Consider the following 19,308-nt stretch of genomic DNA (forward strand, 5'->3'; position numbering starts at 1 on the left):
AATGTTAAGATGGGAGGTGTTAAAACGAATTTTTCGGAGGAGGGGGGCTGAGATCCAACACCCAGTCAAAGAAACGAGGCATTTTCATGAAAACCTACCAAAAATAATCGAATATGTCTCTTTTTCTTCGTTTGCGTGTTTCATTTTTCGAGTGTGATTTTGCTAGTATCAAGACTTAAATTAATGGAATGTAACACGCAGGTAAATTTAATAGAGCAATAGTAACGAGGCATTTTCATTAAGACCTCTCAGAGATATCTCTTAATATGGCTTAAATTTACCTTAAAATCAGCCCTTCCCATCTGAAACTCCTTGCTAAGGTAGGTGAGCCACATATTGTCACAGTGGAGTGAATATGCATAGACTTGGCTCAATGAAACGTGGTATTTTCATTAAAACCTCTCAGAAATAACTGAATGCAAAAATGCGTCTCTTTTTTCTTCGTTTGCGCGTTTCATTTTTTGAAATGTGATTTTGATAGTATCAAAATTGAAATTAATAGAATTTAAATGGTAGGTGCATCTAATAAAGCAATAAAAACGAGGCCTTTTCATTAAGACCTCTCAGAAATATTTCTTAATATGGCTTAAATTTACCTCTGATAACAACTCTCCCCCCACCTGGAGTTGATTGCTAGGGTGGCGCATCCACATATTGTCATGCTGGCATGAATACACATAGTCTTGGCTCAAAGAAACGTGGCAATTCTTTAAAGCATCCTGGAAATGACAAAATGCAAAAATGTGTCTCTTTTTTCTTCGTTTGTATGTTCCATTTTTCAAAAAGTGATTTTGCTAGTATCAAGACTTAAGTTAATGGAATGTAATAGGCAGGTACATCTAAAAGACCAAAAATCAATAGCATAGGGATGTTTGAGCACTTTTATGTGGTGAGAGTTGGAAAAATACGATCCATTTAATAATTCTAGAAAGCAGGACAGTGAATTTGCCGTGCGTGGAATATGTTATCACGTAGAAAATATTTCCCAGAATAAAAATTTTAAAAAGATTTCACAGACCACCTGTCTAGCGCGCCATTCCGTTGAGGGAGAATATCTTTCGCATCCTGATGCGGACAAAAGTCAAAAGTAACTTTGACAAAAGTCAAAAGTCAGGGTACAAAGGTACCCGGAAAAAATGTCTTGAAAGAAAATGAAATCTCGAAAAAAAGGCATTGAAAGAAAAATGTCAGGAAAAAAAATTAAATTCTGAAAAATCTCTAAGCATTACATAACACCCACGTGTGCATTTTCATTCCGTAGCAACCCACGTGTTTGTCCTCCTTAGTTACAATCTGGGGATTCCCCATGGGCCCTGAAGAAACAAGTCACGCGAGAATGCGTCATCCTTAACACACGTAAACATTCCCCTGATGCAGAACAACCAATGAAATGTTGAAAAACATCTGAAAAAACCCTTGAAATGTCTTGAAACGACTTGAAAAACGTCACGAAGAAAAATTTGTTACAAAATGCTTTAAACTGTCTTGAAACATCTTGAAGAAAAATTTCCTAAAAAAAACGTGTTGAAATGTCTTGAAAAAAACATTCCGTATTAAGTAACAACCAAAGAAATCATTCTCATAAGTTCAAAACACTGTCATGTAACAACCAAAAGTGAACAAACCATATTACGTAGCAAACAAAGAAATACTGTTACGTAACAACTAAAATTAAACAATTCCTACTACGTAACAGACACTTGCATCTCTTATAAAACAAAACCCTATTATGTAACACGTACCTGCATCTCGAAGAAAATTCATTACACCTGCGTCTTTGAAAAGTTTCTAAAAAAAGAGTCGGGATTGGGATTCGAAGGGGGTACTGGCCGTTTAAAACCATGGAGGGGATACTACTAAAGTTGCTTCTCTTGGGCATAATGTCCTATTTGAGAGATTCTGCTGCCTGAATCCCTGGGGTTCATTCTTTACTAGATCGAGCTAAGGAAATCTACTTTAAAAGTTCCACTTCTTTTGAGCCAAAGTCTAGGGTCATGGACGTTGAAAATAGAAGCCCACTTTATAGGTGAAAAAATATAAACCTTCTAATACATACCTTCTAAATGTATATATATATATATATATATATATATATATATATATATATATATATATATATATATATATATATATATATATATATATATACCTTCTGCAGAAAAGTTTAAGTTTAAGTAGAGGGGAGGGAAGAGATTGTCTCATGAAAAAATATTTTTCAGGGTCCTAGCTTTTAAGGCGTCTTTAAAACTTGAAGAAAAGAATCGAATATAACTTATATAAAACAAAGAAAAATCGGAAAATTCCAAACAAAACCTTAAGATTTCAATTTTTCAATAAAAAAAGTTTGTCAGAAAATAAAAAAAATGGCAGAGACACATAGATTGATAATAAAAAATCATCATTATTTACACTAAGATGTCATATTTGAGGCTATACTAAAATGCAGCTTTCAAGAGAACAAACAACAGAAACAAGAGAGCAGCAATCTTGGATCGTTTCGAGCTAATAAACAAGGTCTTATTTGTTTTGCACAATCAATTCCAAAATAAATCGCTGAAAGTTGTAAATTTAGCCACAATCATCCAACTAAAAAATAAGCTCATATCTCTTTGCTCTTCTTGCGGTAAGTTCACTTTCTCGCCTCATTAAAACACCATTTTATCTCTTTCAAGTCACGGATGATCTTTTATCAATTAACTACAACCTGGGCTGTTCAGAAGTCAAATTAAAAAGTCCATAAAATACTTAATGGTGAAAATTAAAGCAAGATACGATTCTACGATAAAAATAATTGTTAATTGTTCATTCTTCAAGAGAAGAAAATCGGATATTAGTAGAACTAAAAGATCTAAAAAACTCATCAAAAACATTTTAATGCGTTTATATTGTTTTTACAAGTCCGACAAACATTTCGGGGGAGGGGTTCAAACCCCCTAGCCCTCCACTGTATACACCCTTGGAATTGAGGTAATCATTCCCCCTAGATTTCGGAAAATACCGTCTTTGTGGTATTTTCATTGACGAATACCTGTTTGTGACATTTTCATTGAAGAAAAGTAAAATACAACAACATTGCCCCTCTCCTCGATTTTGAAAAGTGCACTCCCACCTAATTTTTATTTGAAATGGCTCCCCTGCTCACTCGGTAGTGTTTATCACATCCAGGAGGCGTGGCTACGATTCCCATTGTCAACGAATGCTGCATAGCAAAAGCTTTCATTATTGAACGCACAATCAATCATGTAGTTTCCACCAAAACATCAAAAACCATTAAAAGTAGAAGTGATCACTTTACCTTAACGTGACGCATTTAATGGTAAACAGCCGCACAAAGGTTAGTGTGTATGCATGCGATTTTGAATGATCTCATGTCCTACGACTAGAAATCAGCCTAAATATACGGTTTAAGCTGAGTTTCCGACGAAATCGGAAAACCGTTAATTCTAGATTGTCTTTTATAAATTGCTCAACACAAGTTAAGGTTCCGAAAATTTCCAAACTGCTTACATTTTACGTACTGTTGACTCTAGAACACAGAATAAATCCAGCAAAAGCTCTCTTTGGCTTTGGGCTATTTACAATAATATTTATATACCAGTACATCGCACCTATTCTTCTCCAAATAATTGAAGTTAAGGCCTCGCCAAAGTCCAAGCATTAAACTCCTAGTCAATTCTTTTTCTTAGGCGGCAACTCGGTCAAATACAAAGGTATCAGTTTTCTTCGTCGTTTCAATCAAAACAAACATAAGAAGGTTGAACTTAAGGGGTTTCTCACTCAAAATTACGATTAGGTGCAGTTTATCCTTAGTAATTCTTCTTGTAATTATTTATACAATATAAAATTTTATATGTATTTATTAACCGGCAGTTTGATGTCTGCCCGCTACTTAATATCTAGACTCTGTTTAAACAAGTTACAACTAACTAATACTTGACTGAATCGCTCCTGAACAATCCGAGTGGTTAGTCCTTTGGTGTAATTTATGCATTCTCACACGCTCCGATTACAGCTGGATCTAGTCTTTTGAGGGAAATTTTTGACTTCGGGACGCAAATATGTGAAGTATTTGAAGGGACTGCAGCCAGGAAGTTTATATTATAGAAATAAGTTTCTGATTGTTGAGTAGAAATTTTTTTTTGCTCTATTTTTTGATATCCCACAACAACAGTGTCAAGTATAGCAATCTAGAATACCAACCCAGAACAGGTTTTATAATTACTTTGTAATTATAAAAAAATAATTGTCGGGTTTAAGATTTGATTAGATCAAAATAGTCACCAGATATTTTATTTCTATTGATATAAAAACCGCCAAAATCACTAATTCAGGAACGTCAGGCAAACTCCAAATGTTTAACATGGGTGGTATAGGAAAATTCCTTGAGAGTGCGTCCTGCCTTAATAAGGCTGGAAGTAGAAAAACTTAGGATTGTAACAAGCGAGAATTCCAAGAGAACATCGAGCCGCTTAAATGAAACAACATACAAGCTAAGGGACTAAAAAAAAGTCAACAAAACACAGATATACGATGAAATAGTCACGGCGAAGCCATTTCCAGAATTTTGTTTAGGTGAAGGGGATATTTTTGTTAGAAGGGTACAAAAAAACTTAAGATTAACATCAGGAATTTATTGATATGCATTTTATTACTATTTTTACGAGTCAGACTAAAATTCCAGGGTGCGGGTTCAAACCCGTTAGCCCCCTGCCCCCTGAATACGGCCTTGAGTCACGGTCTTAGTTTTTCTATTGATACTGTAACTGTTGCTGGTACGAACTCTAGAGGGGGAGGGGTATTTGCATGTAGGCTCGTCATTACTTCCACGAATTCTCACCCTTTAATCTTACTGATTATTACCCTTTTTCTTAAGCTTCTTAAGCTTTCTTAAGCTTTCTTAAGATTCTTGAAGCTTCTCTACAAATTCCACAGTTTTTTAGTCTATTTCTTGAAGGTTTGCTCAGAAAAATTTACTGCCCGGACTCCCTGGAATTTATTCATCTGCAGGTGCCTATGGTGCTGTTTTGGGAGCTGATTAGCACCGCAAAGGGGGGTGCTGATCAATTGATAAAGAAAACTGGCAAGAAAAGAGTGTTCTTGCTAAAGACACATCCAAACGCCCCGCAAGAGAATCTGATGAATATTTAAAGGGGCAATACGTAGCAAATAGTTCTTTTTCAAAGTAATTATTGGGTTATTAATTGGGTTTGGCCCACCTTAAAATCCCTAGATTTGTAGAACTCTTCTAACAATTTCATCGTTCCTCATTTATTTAACCTTTTTTTTCTTTTCTTTAAAATTTGACTATTCCAAATGTTGGGATTCTGCAACAAATTTCCGCGGACATGTAAGAAAATTTCTAAAAAAAAACTATTTTAGAAGGTATTGCCCCTCCCGCAATCGGAAAAAAGTTAGGGCGTACAAGCAAATCATTGGAAACAAATACAGGTGTCGATGGGTCTCGTTTTAACTTTAAGATGAACCATTAAACAGCTCTCTATGATGTTTTATTGCCCCGCTATCTGAGGAAAAAAGAAAAAAAAAAGAAAAAAGATGCCCCCGATGCAGAATATCGTTTTTTCACCCACTTTTCTTGATTTTCAAGCCAATATATTTCTCTTTTCATTCAAGCCAAGGGAAATTTAGTTTCTTATATAGGGGTATTGGATGGGGTATTGGACAAGGCACTTCTAATAGTGTACATTTTTTTTTAATCTGACTCTAGTTTTAGGAGTTATTGGCTATTTTTTTTTACTATGGGACGTGATCGTCTTTTACTAGGGTGCTAGTTACCACTGCAACCCGGACTAGGGCATAACGAAACAATTAACAATTCTACTGACCGAAATTCGCATCTGGATTGAAGCCTTTTTTTCTACTGGGTCGAAGTGCCAGCCTTGCTATTGAGGGAACACCTGGTATTGTTCTTCGGGATGAAAGTACATCAGGATTTACCGGCTCTTGTACAAAACGGAAGGGCCTTTGGTTCCGTGAATGATTAATTCTTGAAATTCCATAAACCAAGTCTGATCCTGAAAAAAAAAAAATACAATTATGTTAGGGCTAAAATTTCATTTTAAATAATGCAAATGTAAGCTGTGCATTATTGACTAAGTAGTCGAACAGATAATGTCGAAGTAACAATTAGTCCAGTGCGATAATGTTGGACAAGTCCGTATCCAGGGGGATCGTCCCAGAAACCGGAAATGTTCACAAAACACTCTTAGCTGCAGGGCTGTAGCTTCTTGTGAATCTCACTACCTTGTCAGTTCAATGGTACTGCAAGCAGGAAAAATGCACTTTTTTTCACGAAAAGGAATGTTTCGTGTGCATGGTGGAAACCTGACGAAGCAGACCTAAATAAAGATACAAAATTGAAATTTAGTTCCAAAAGTTGCTTTTCCTCTATAACCTACTAGCTTTAGCAGAAAGTACTAAAATTATAAAAAATATACTATCCGACTTTCATTAGATGCCACTTTATTGGTAATGTCACTTAGTGATGAATTAAATCAATAAGTCACTTTATTGGAAAAAAAGGTACTGCACATAAAACAAATGTGCTGCCTATGGCAACCATGATCAGGCATTACTTTGAAATTACGGGGTTTGGTAATCAATAGAGAGTTTTAATACATCGAATAGCATACCTTAACCCCTATAACCTACGCTGTTTTGATGATGAGGATGAATAATATTATGAAAGTTAGCTAAGAGTATTGTGATTGAGAAAATTGGACCTTGGCAAGATCTTTAACGCTACTATTTTAATAACGTCCACTTTTAACGTTTAACGTTATTAAAGTACGTTATTTTGATATCGGAAAGCTTTCTAATAGCAGTAAACAATGGACGTAGCCAGATTTAAAATCACTAAATATTATGGACACTAAATGGGAGTTTTGTATCAAGAGTCCGAAAGTTCTGCACTTTTTCTGGCGACAGTGTTTTCTACTACTACCACTGCTAACAACTCAGTGCAGCACCAAAGCACCTGAGGGCAACACAGCTACAGACACTCCACCTCCATCCCAATCTGTTCAAAACCTCCCTGTTTACACCCTCCCAGGACGTTTTCATTTTCCTTAGATCTTTTCTGCGACATCCTCCCGCCCCAACCGTGGACAACCTGCTTTCCGTTTAGCCCTAGTCGGTTGGCCGAAAAGGATAATCTTTGGCAAACTATCATCCTTCATCAGCACGTGCCCTAGACATCTCAACCTTGCCTTCTTTATAGCCCTAGAAAGCGGAATTGAACCACACTTTTCGTAGAGCCTATTGCTTAAAATACGGTCAATCAATTAGCCAGAGCCTCACTGTGCACAGTACCCCTTTTTTGTCTCTTATTTCATAGGAACTTTTCATAAGATTGTACAAATTATATTACTAAAACAACATCCCATCCAGGTGTGCAGAACGGGGTGGACTGCAGGTCCTTACCTGAAGTCCTGATTTCCATAGTATTTCCTACGGAATGATCTAAAACACCAAAACTATGTTTTATCATAGTAATGGTACCTTTCATAGCAAAAGTAGGTACGTTTGTGCAGCTAAAAACCCTGGTTGAATTTCCAGGAGCTTGGACCCAACTAGAGCAGGAAACAAGTTATGAGATTCAAAATCTACCTTCAAGCTTGCACCAACATGACATGGTTAATAAAGGAAGAAATTTAGCAAGTTGCATCTTGCCATCTTAACATTCATTCTTTGTTCTAATTTCCACTGAATTGCCACTGGTATAAACTTCTACTTCTGACCTGGCTTAAGAATCGCTATCCGAAATTCTGGATACTTTTCAAATTACATTTTATAAATGGCCAATTTTGTGTAGTATTTCTAAAAAAAAATAAATACTAACTTGAGCGGTAGATTGAAGCTCCTGTGGTTTTTTTTCTGATAATTATTGCTGGAGGAATTCATGAAAATAATTTGTAGCCGTGAGACTCTAAAACGGTGAAAGAATCTTATAAGTGAGTCAAGTGTAACTAATTATTTTATATTCATTGAGACAGTGTAAGCTGCCATGCTGTATGGTGATTTATTGGCGAAAATCACGCAACGCAAACATGCGACAATGTAACACTTATGAAGAGGCAGAGCTATAAGAGGGTATAGCGAAATTGGCAGGGAAACGTGCAAGGTATAGAAACAAAGGTAAGACATTCCGAAACAGTGTTACCAGATGTCTGGTTTAAAGTTGCGATGCCGTAAAACTGAAAATGCGCCGAAAACTCCATTCTCAAGTGAAAATAAGCCAAATGAACTCCCCCCGAAAAAAATTCGTCGATTTGAAAATTCAATGGGAAACCGCCTCAAAAAGTGCCAAAATACCCACATCTGGCCAGTCTGTTCTGAAGTCTCTCTCCACGCTGACTAAACATCTTTTACGACTTAACAGTTCTGGTTTACGAATGGTTACTGAAGCTATTAGAGATCTTGAGGATTATCGGAATCATCACATCCGAATCACAGGAGCTAATTCCCCTGTTTGCCAAAAATGTGACATGGCCGTGGAAACAAGAAGACATGTGCTGGAAGAATAGGCGAACGGGACTAGATATCCATTGGAGGTATCTCATAAACAAAATCTTAAGTGGAAGGAGGAATGGTAATATCCACCAGCTGGCAAATGGTGAAAATGAAGAAACTGAACATTAATATTAAAAACTAACATTAATCCTAATTAGTTTTCTTTAGATTTGGGGTTGGCTTGGAGGCAATGGACATCTGAAGTGTAGGACTTAAATCATTTTGATGGGGTCACCAATAATGATAATAACGCCTATTAGACAATAAATGCATCTAAACGTACAACAATGAATTACCAAAGTTTTAATGAAAATAGTTTACTGGTAATTCTTTTCTCTTTTACCAATCATCCAACCAAGTAAACTGAGACAGTAGTTACAAGAATTTGCAAGTTAAATATACTGCAAATACTGTCAAAATCACTTCATAGACAAAATTCATGAGGTGATGGCCACTCCCACATTCACCACACAATCAGTATTCGCATTGGTAAAGACTTCAAACTTTGGAAAGAAGAAAAGCTATTTTTGAGCTGTATCATTCCGCAACTTATATCTATTCCAATCCCTATAAAAAAAACACGTGACTCGATATATTTCCTGGCACGTATTCGAAAAAAGAGGCTTTTTTTTGCTTGTTTTCTGCGATTGCATCGAATATTAGATCCTTTGATTCAAGACTCATTGAATACATTTTCTTGAGATGCAGTACCTTCTGTAGCTAAATATTAATGGTGAGTTCACATGGTAAATCTTACGACTCCGATAGCGCCTTCAATTCAATTCCTTGGTTCCGATTGTTAGCCAATTTAAATGTTCACTTTTCAACATTTTGGATCTGCATACTGATCATACATACTGACATAAAAGCGGTAACAAATTGCATCCGTTTAGTTGACTATTCCTATTTAATCCGTAATCTCCTAAACATCCCTTCTCATCATACATTTCACTACAAACAACTTCCTAGCATGCAATGCCCCACTATTTCAATTGCGATTTCATTGACAAGTACAACGATCAATTAATCTTGACGAGAGGATCACAAAAACAAAAAAGTACGACCCCCAAAAATTATTCTAATTTTCATAGGCAAATTTTAAAGCGACCTATCTTCGCGTTCAGGCACTATTATGTCCTCAAAATAAACTTGCTGATTGAAAAATAAATTTGCCTTTGAAAAGAATTTTTTTTTCTACTTAAAAAATACGTGGAAACGTGGAACGTTTTAAATGAAACGTTTCTTAAAAAGAAACGTGGAAACATACGTGGAAACATTAAAAGCTATAAGTATTTTGTTGTTGCTACTCCTTTTTTAACGCAAACTTTATTGGTGCGCATAGGTTTGTTTCGAAAAGCACACAATTTGACTTTGTATTAAACTGACAATGTATTATTTATTTTATTTTATTATTATTTTTTTGTTTAGACCAGGGAACTTCGTATCAAAGGAGTTGTCATGGAAACTTCAAAAAGACTCATTCGATTGGAAAACGAAAATCTAGTGCCCTTTTTAGTAATCGAAAGTGATTGGAGGGCAACTAGCCCCCTCCTACGCCCACCATTTCCCAAACACATTCGATTCAAATTTTGAGATAGCCATTTTGTTCAGCGTAGTTGAAAGGACCGAAAATTATGTCTTTGAGAATGACAATCCCCCCCACAGCCCTCAAGGCAAGGGTTGTAAATTATGCTCTAGGTCCATTTAAGGTTATATAGAAAGGACGATGGTATAAACTTCGGAGGGGGCTTATTGTATTGACAATCAGAAGTCCTAGTGTTCTCTTTAAGATCGTCCTATATAACACCTATTTTGGAGATCATCGGATTGATAATAAAAAAATATAGTGTCCTTTCTAAGATTCAGAGTGATTGGAGGGTGGATACTCCCCCACACCTGATATTTTCCCAAAATTCATCTGATGGAAATTTTGAGATGGCCATTTGTTGTCTTAAAAACTTCAAAAAGAGCTAATTCGATTGGAAATTTAAAGGACTAGTGCCCTTTTTAATAATCAAAAGTGATTGGAGGGCAAATAACCCCCTTCCATGTCCATAATTTCCCCTAACCCATCCAATCCAAGTTTTTAGATAGTCATTTTGTTCAGCGTAATTCAAAGGTCCGCAATTTATGTCTTTGAGGATGACAACCTCCCCCCAAGAGCCGTCAGGGCAAGCGTTATAAGTTATGCCCTTGGGGCATATAAGGTATATATAGAAAGGGTGATCCTATAAACTTCGGAGGGGGCTCATTAGATTGGTAATCGGAAGTTCTAGTGCCCTTTTTAAGACTCAGAGTGATTGGAGGGTGGACAACCCCCACACCTCGTATTTTACCGCAATGCATCTGATATAAGTTTTGAGATGGTCATTTGCTGTCGTAGAAACTTCAAAAAAGGCTCATTCGCTTGGAAATTGAAAGGGCCAGTCCCTTTTTATTAATCAAAAGAGATTGAAGGGCAACAAGCCCCTCCATTCCAATCAATTGCAAAAACATATCTAATCTAAATTTTGAGATAGCCATTTTGTTCAATGTAGTTGAAAGGTCTAAAAATTATGTCTTTGACAACCCCTATACCTTCTCAGGACAAGAACATAATTTGCAGCGCAAACTGTTTTCTGCTCTTGAGAAGGCATAGGGGTTATCTCCCCTACTCATGTTAATTTTTGCTCGTTTTGACTTTGACTCGGTTACTTATTATAATTTCTGTTCGTTTTGAGTTTTGTTTACTTATTTTCAGTGATTTATGGTAGTTTATAGCTTGGAAGGTTATTTGAGTTTTCTCATTCTTGGCTTAATGGAGCTCTTTACTTTTCTTTGAAAAACTTGTCTTGTGGAAAGTTTTTTAAATTAATTTCTAAAAAACATCGGATCAGGCAAATCATATGGTGACCATTCGAGCACAAAACTTAACAATCTTTACGTTTTAACAAACCGTTAGTCGTTTTCTTTAACAGAAATTACGTTTTATTCAAAAACTAATTATTTTTTCCAATAAGTTTTCCAAGATCTTTCTTCTTATACCGTTCTTTTGCATGCTTCTTTCATCGTTCTGCTCTAATATCGTTCAGCGGTTTACGAACAATGACGATTTTATCATCAAAGTTCTCTCATCATTTTTCTATGTGGCAGAAAAATAGTGTTCTTTACACTTTTAGCTAGCATCAGTAGGCTGTATAATCTTAGAATAATGATGAACTAAAGATCGGTAATCTGTGCAGAAAAATGTAAGATCTTAAAAACTAAGATCTTAGGGCTAAAGAACGGGAGTAGTGATTGGTCGATTAGTCTTACTTCGCGACAATTAGTAGTAATTAAGAAACACAGTAAGATGCTTGACGATCATCTTTTACAAAACATTTTACCTTTCTTTTCCTAGGGGAGGATGGGTTCTCAAGATAGAAAGGCAGCTTATTCGAATTAATTCTGAGCAACCACACCGGGCCTAATTATTTAGGCCCAGCAACCATACCGGGCCTAAAATAATTTGAAGTCTGTAAGGGCAAGATAAAATTCATAGCTAGAAAAACAATGACAAAGTTCGTCACGTATGGGGCCTTCCTCCTCTAATTGTTTTGAGCACTTGGTAAAAAAAAGAGTCAGTAAATTTTTTATTCGGCAAAATAAAGACCACGAAAATACTCATAAGTCATCTAAGAATATCTCGAACTCGGTTAGTAAATGTAGCAGTTTTAGCGACTCCTGCCATGATTTTAAAGATGGTACCACAATTTTCCATTTGGCTAAATAAAGAGCATGAAAGTAGTGATACGACATATACCAAAATCTCAATCTCGGTCGGTCAGTTTACCGACTCGGTAAACTGCACGAGTTTACTACACGAGTCGGTAAATATGACTCGTGCAGTAAACGCATCGTATTCAGAACAGACATTATGCTAATTATTAATGAAAAAATCGGCAAAAATGACCAGGCAGTCGGTAAAATTCCTCACTCCCCCCTCACCATTATGGCTACTAACAACCCTGACAATGACAGCTTTAGAGATTTTTAAGTTTAATCGTATTTACAAATTTGGAAGCTACTGAAATTAACTGAAACTCCAGTCTTTTCTCATTGGCAATCCTACGTAGCGTCTGGACCTAAAAACCCTTCTATGTATGTTCCTGCAGTAAAACTTACCTCTGTTTATATATCGGCCAAGGGGATCCTTAGCCTCAGCTATAAATCCAACCAAAAAACAGCCAAAAAGTATCCTTGTCATGCTCATTTCCTCTCATATATGACTATCGTCATCTGGTCATTGGACAACAAATGGCACCTGAAACCGAGTGGAAATGTTAAATGAATAAAATTCAGTTGTAACCTAGCGTGTGAAAGACTTTCATTTGTTTCACATGTATATTAATTTGCTTCTAGTAATACGAATTGGAGCAAATAATGTTGCTAAATGTATTTCTTCACCAGCCGTGACCATCATGAAAATATTAACAACAACGCCAGAATTCTTTTTTTCTTCAAGACCGTGGCGCTAGTGTCCCACAATTTACACTGAAATTAAACATGCAATCAGAAATTTACAATCCTGATGTAATTCGGTAACTGAAACAAAACAGTTCGCAGTAACGAACTGTAAGACACAACTCAAGCAAATACTAACGAATAACTCCGGAAAGAGGAGTCGAACAATCGGCGAAGATTAGGAGCATATGAATCAGCTTTTATGGTATTAAATAAAAAAAACTAGTTTTTTTTAACTGAAAGTAAGGAGTGACATTAAAACTTAAAACGAACAGAAATTACTCCGTATATGAAATGGGTTGTCCCCTCCACAATCCCTCGCTCTTTACTCTAAAGCTTTTAATTATCTTAAAAAGTAGAATTGTGGCAAAGAGTCAAACTTTAGCGTAAAGAGCGAGGGATTGTGGAGGGGACAACCCATTTCATATACGGAGTAATTTCTGTTCGTTTTAAGTTTTAATGTCACTCCTTACTTTCAGTTAAAAAAAACTAGTTTTTTTTATATTTAATTTCTGAACGTTTTTGAATTAATGCATGTTTGATTTTGGCTCTCCGCACATAAATTATTAAAATGAAATTTGTATATTAATTCTTTTTTTGGCAAAACGGCTTTCTCTTAGTTTTGAGCAGACAATTTTGAGAAATAAGGGGTGGGGAAGGAGGCCTAGTTGCCCTCCAATTTTTCGGTTACTTAAAAAGGCAACTGGAACTTTTAATTTTTAAGGAACGTTTTTGTTAGTAAAAAATATACGTAACTTAGGAATTAACTTACGTAACAAACTTTTATATTCATAAATTTTTACTATGTATACGAGGGGGTTTGTCCCCTCGTTAATACCTCACTCTTTACACTAAATCTTAAGTTTTGTCCCAATTCTTTAAGAATGACCCCTGATTCAGAAAGGCCGTAGAATAAATAGTTGAAATTACTAAAAATACTTAGCATAAAGAGCGAGGTATTTATCTCCTTCTAAATACCTCGCTCTTTATGCTAAAGTATTTTTAGAACCCATCATATGCGTAATAATCTCTGTTCGTCTTAAGTTTCAATGGTACCCTTTACTTTCAATTGAAAAAAGTTTTCATGTTTATTTTATCATTGTTTTTTTATGGTAATGCTAGAAAATCCTGCACCCTTTTCATTGAATTTTTCTTCCCCCATGACATATTCCTCCAAGGAAAGATCCTCTACCATAGCCCCCTCCCCTCAACCCTACCCCCAAACCAAAAACATCCCCCTGAAAACGTCTGCACACTTCCCAATAACCATTACTGTATGTAAACACTGGTCAAAGTTTTTAACTTACAGCCCCTCCCCCAGGGATTGTGGGGGAGTAAGTTATTCCCAAAGACATATTTATTATGGTTTTCGACTATGTGGAACAAAATGGCTGTCTCAAAATTTTGATCCGTTGACTTTGGGAAAAAATGAGCGTGGGAGGGGGCCAAGGTGCCCTCCAATTTTTTGGTCACTTAAAAAGGGCACTAGAACTTTTCATTTCTGTTAGAATGATCCCTCTTGCGAAGTTCTAGGACCACTTGGTCGATACGATGACCCCTGGGGAAAAGAAAAAAAAAAACAAACAAACAAATAAACACGCACCCGTGATTTGTCTTCTGGCAAAAAATACGAAATTCCACATTTTTGTAGGTAGGAGCTTGAAATTTTTGATAAATGGTTCTCTGATACGCCGAATACGACGGTGTGATTTTCGTTAAGATTCTATGACTTTTAGGGGGTGTTTCTCCCTATTTTCCAAAATAAGCCAAATTTTCTCAGGCTCGTAACTTTTGATGACAAAGACTAAATTTGATGAAACTTATATATTTAGAATCAGCATGAAAATCTAATCCTTTTGATGTATGTTTTAGCATCAAATTCCGTTTTTTAGAATTTCGTTTATTATTGAGCCGGGTCGCTCCTTACTACAATTCGTTACCACGAACTGTTTGAAATTAAACAAAGAAAAACATTTTTTTTTTAACTGAAAGTAAGGAGCGACATTAAAACTTTAAACATAAATTATTCCGTATATGAAAGGGGCTGTTCCCTCCTCAACGCACCGCTGTTTACGCTAAAGTTTGACTCTTTCTCTCAACTCCACTTTTTAAAACAGTAAAAAACTTTAGTGTAAAGACCGGGGCGTTGAGGAGGAAACAGCCCCTTTGATATACGGAGTAATTCTTGTCCGTTTTAAGTTTTAATGTCGCTCCTTACTTTCAGTTAAAAAACTTGCTTTTTTATTTAATTTCTGAACATTTTTGAATTAATGCATGTTTTGATTTTGGCTCTCCGCACATGAATACTTAAAACGAAATTTGCATATTTCTTTTTTCTGGCTAAATGGCTTTCTCATAGTTTTGATCGGACGATTTTGAGAAAATAAAGAGCGGGGTAGGAGGCCTAGTTGCTCTCCAATTTTTTAGTTACTTAAAAAAGGCAACTAGAAGTTTTAATTTCTTACGAATGTTTTTATTAGAAAAAAATATACGTAACTTACGAATTAACTTACGTAACGATTTCTATATTCGTAGGTCTTTATTATGTATATGAGGGGGTTCGCCCCCTCGTCAATACCTCGCTTTTTACACTAAAGCTTAAATTTTGTCCCAATTCCTTAAGAATGAACCCTGAATCACAAAGGCCGTAGAAAAAAATATTTTAGCGTAAAGAGCGAGGCATTATGAGGAGGTGAGCCCCTCATGTGCGTAATAATTTCTGTTCTTTTTAAGTTTTAATGCTGCTCCTTATTTTCAGTTGAAAAAACTTTTTCATGTTTATTTTTTCATTGCTTTTTTTAAATAATGCTAGAAAATTTTTCGCCTCCTTCATGGAAATTCTCTTCCCCCATGATATATTCCTCCATGGATCCTCCCACATAACCCCCTCCTCCAAACCAAAAAAAAACAACTGAAAACGTCTGTACACTTCCCAACAAACATTACTATATGTAAATACTGCTCAAAATTTGTAACTTGCGGCCCTCCCACGGGGACTGTGAGGGAGTAAGTCATCCCCACAAACAGATTTATTAGATTTTTCGACTACGCTAAATAAAATGGCCATCTCAGAATTTTGATCCGACGACTTTAGGAAAAAATGAGCGTGGAAGGGGGCCTAGGTGCCCTCCAATTTTTGGTCACTCAAATAGGGCACTAGAACTTTTAATTTCCGTTAGAGTGATCCCTCTTGCGACATTCTAGGACCATTGGTTCGATACGATTACCCTTAAAAAAAATAAATAAACACGCATCCGTGATCTGTCTTCTGGCAAAAATACTAAGTTCCACATTTTCATAGATAGGAGCTTGAAACTTCTACAGTAGGGTTCTCTGATACGCTGAATCTGATGGTGTGTCTGAATCTGATGGTCTGATTCTATGACTTTTAGAGGGTGTTTCCTCCTATTTTCTAAAATAAGACGAATTTTCTCAGGCTCGTAACTTTTGATGGGTAAAACTAAACTTGATGAAACTTATATATTTAAAATAAGCATTAAAATTCCATTCTTTTGATGTAACCAATGGTATCAAAAATCCATTTTTTTAGAGTTTCGGTTACTATTGACCCGGGTCGCTCTTTACAAGTTCGTTACCACGAACAGTTTGATTAAACAAAAAAATATTCAACTTAAAGTAAGGAGCAACATCAAAAGTTCGAACAAACAGTATTTATTGCATATATGAGGGGGGTTACCACCATTTTAATACCTCAATGTAATAATTATATATGGAAACTCTTTGACATACAACTTTCTTTCCAGTAAGAAGCAAATAAATTTGTAGCCTTTAGAAGGTTAAGGGGACAGTAGCCCCACTCCTGTTTGTGGTAATATCTATTCTTTTAAGTTTGATTTTACCATTCATTTCATTTTATGTTCGTTTTAAGATACATTTTTTCATCTTACGCGGCATCAGTTATCTTTGTTTGATGTGGTTATTTATTTTGATTTCCGTTTGTTTTGGGGATCATTTTTTTTATTTGATAGTATTGTATTGTATCAGGTTAACGATGTTTCTTGATTACTAAGGGCCTTGCGCCGGCCCTGCTGTGCTGCTACAGCCGGGTTTGAACTGTTGGTCCCGTATTACCAAGCTGAGATCAAACCCACTGTGCCACTACAGGACTCTCTGATAGTAATTTCTGTTTTTTTGGGTTTTAATCACTTAAGGTTATTATTTTTGCTCGTCTTAGGTTTTAAAATGGGTCTTTATTTTTTTTGAAAAGCTTCTTTTTTCTAATTTTTTTAATCACTTTATAATCATATTTTTTTGATTTTTTAAATCATAAACTAGAGCAAAGTAGCCTCAATGTATTTTTTCTTCTCCAGGCCACTTCGTATCGAGAGGTAGTTTAGAAACTTTAGAGGGGATTCATTGGATTGGAGATTGAAAGTTCTAGCGTCCCTTATACAAGTCAAAGGTGATCGTAGGGTGACCAGTTCCCCTCCTGCACTGTTTTGCTACCCCGTAACCCCATAAGACATCCAATACAAATTTTTTCATAGTCATTTATGGCTATTTACAGCCATTTATGAGATAGTCAAATGCGCCTCCAGTAATGACACGACCCTTTAGCGCCAAGAAAAAGGGTCTACAAGTTGCCCCTTTTTTAAACATAGGTTTTTCAATGGGAAACTGGAACTGGTTTGATGATAAATTTGCTATTAGCTCAAAAATTTCAGGGGCCTTTCCGAGGATCAAGAAATGGCTGTGGGAGGGAGGGGTTTAGGGAAATGGGCCATTTTTTTTCCTGATAGCCGTATTTCAAACGAGATCTTCCCATGGATCGTCTGCCACGCGAAGATCCACAGTGTTTCTCAAGACTCAACTATGGAAACAAACCGCGTATGCCATTAAATCAAACTATCTGCGCATGATTTTGTCAAACTATCTAAGATATTTTGGGAATGGCTTAATGGATCAATTTGAAACATGGAAGGAGTATTGGAAATTTTTATCTGCAATTCAGATAGAAAAAAATCCCCTATAAGCTCACATGGGACTTACAATTCTGCATGGTTAAGTGGCGAGATAAATCTTAAAGCATCATGTGCATCCATGTTATCAAATATCATATGTGCAAAATCTTGGGAACGGTAATTAAGAGCTTAAAAGATTAAGTTGTAATTTTAAAGGAGAATTAGAGGGTGTTGGCTAGTATATATGCAAAACAGTAATATCTTGGGAGCGGCTTGGGGGATAGAGTTGAAACTTTCAAGCACTCTTGTAGAAAGGAAGGGGAATACTGGGGTATGGACAAATCAAATTTAGTGTTGGGGAGAGGGCTAAGCAATTTTTGTCTCTAATTTATATAGAAATAACGTTTTTGCATTACAAAATCCAATGGGACTTACAATTCACGCACGGTAAAGAAGCAAGAAAAATCAAAAGACCCTATGTGCTGTCAGGTCGTGAGAATGACTTAGGTGCAATATCTCGGGAACGGCTTAGGATGCTGAACTGAAATTTTTAGAGAATATTGAAGAGGGACAAGGGGATCTTCAACTGTTGCTCAAAAGAAAGGTTAGAGCGAAACCAAAAGACACACTATTTGTATCCAGGTTACAAAATACCATATCTGCAATATTTTGGGAACGAAAATTAGCAGTTTAACGGATAGAGCTGTAACTTCAAGGAAGTATTTGACGGAGGGCGAGGGGGGCTTGTCAAGGACAATATTTGGAGAAGTAAAATGTAACTATACTAATCTTTGGTGGAAAATGTTTAAATTTTTCTTTACGCTGAAGTGCTTTAAAATTTCAGGTCATGAAGACACCTCAATTAAAGTTTTCGGAACCAAGAGAACGTGTATCAGGAAGCAAATCTGGTTTTAGTGATTACTGATATTCTATTATATTTTTTCTGATGTTATTGATATTCATTTTGGTCCAAAAATGTATTACTTTACAATTCTTATAATATTTACTGATCAATATTCGTCTATATTCAAAGTTGTAATGCGATGGGGGGCAGGATGGCTTCAGCCCTATATAAGGCCGAAGGTTATCCAGATCTATCTGTCCGTTTGGACAATATTCCCCTTATCAACCTAATTTCTATATTAAAACTATTATTGGAATTTATTGACAAATTTTAGTCCAAAAAGCAAATAGCAAGCCACGATCTAATTGTTAGGTATATCCTCCCCACCCCCCAAAAACAAAAGAATGCAAACATCCCTCTCATTAACCAATTAAAAAATATCAATTAAAAACGAAGAGAAATTAATAATAACAAAAAAACTTCCAAGAAAGTAGTTTTTCAAAGAGAAGTAAAGAGCTATATTAAAAAAAA

At 35.9% G+C, this 19,308-nt stretch overlaps 2 protein-coding genes across 2 annotated transcripts in view; one reads left to right on the forward strand and one right to left on the reverse strand.

Moving 5' to 3' along the window:
* The window catches only part of LOC136038653 (uncharacterized), a 150,952-nt gene that overhangs the window by 76,278 nt on the left and 55,366 nt on the right, over positions 1–19,308 (forward strand). The window lies entirely within an intron of this gene.
* Positions 1–19,308, reverse strand: part of LOC136038644 (carboxypeptidase M-like) — a gene marked incomplete in the record, with an annotated part of 99,188 nt that overhangs the window by 68,227 nt on the left and 11,653 nt on the right. Inside the window, 2 exon segments of the mRNA XM_065721896.1 lie at positions 5,844–6,032; positions 12,673–12,811. Of these exon segments, the coding sequence (XP_065577968.1) occupies positions 5,844–6,032; positions 12,673–12,760 (277 nt within the window).

Source organism: Artemia franciscana, chromosome 2 (genome assembly GCF_032884065.1).
Source record: "Artemia franciscana chromosome 2, ASM3288406v1, whole genome shotgun sequence".
NCBI lineage: Eukaryota > Metazoa > Arthropoda > Branchiopoda > Anostraca > Artemiidae > Artemia > Artemia franciscana.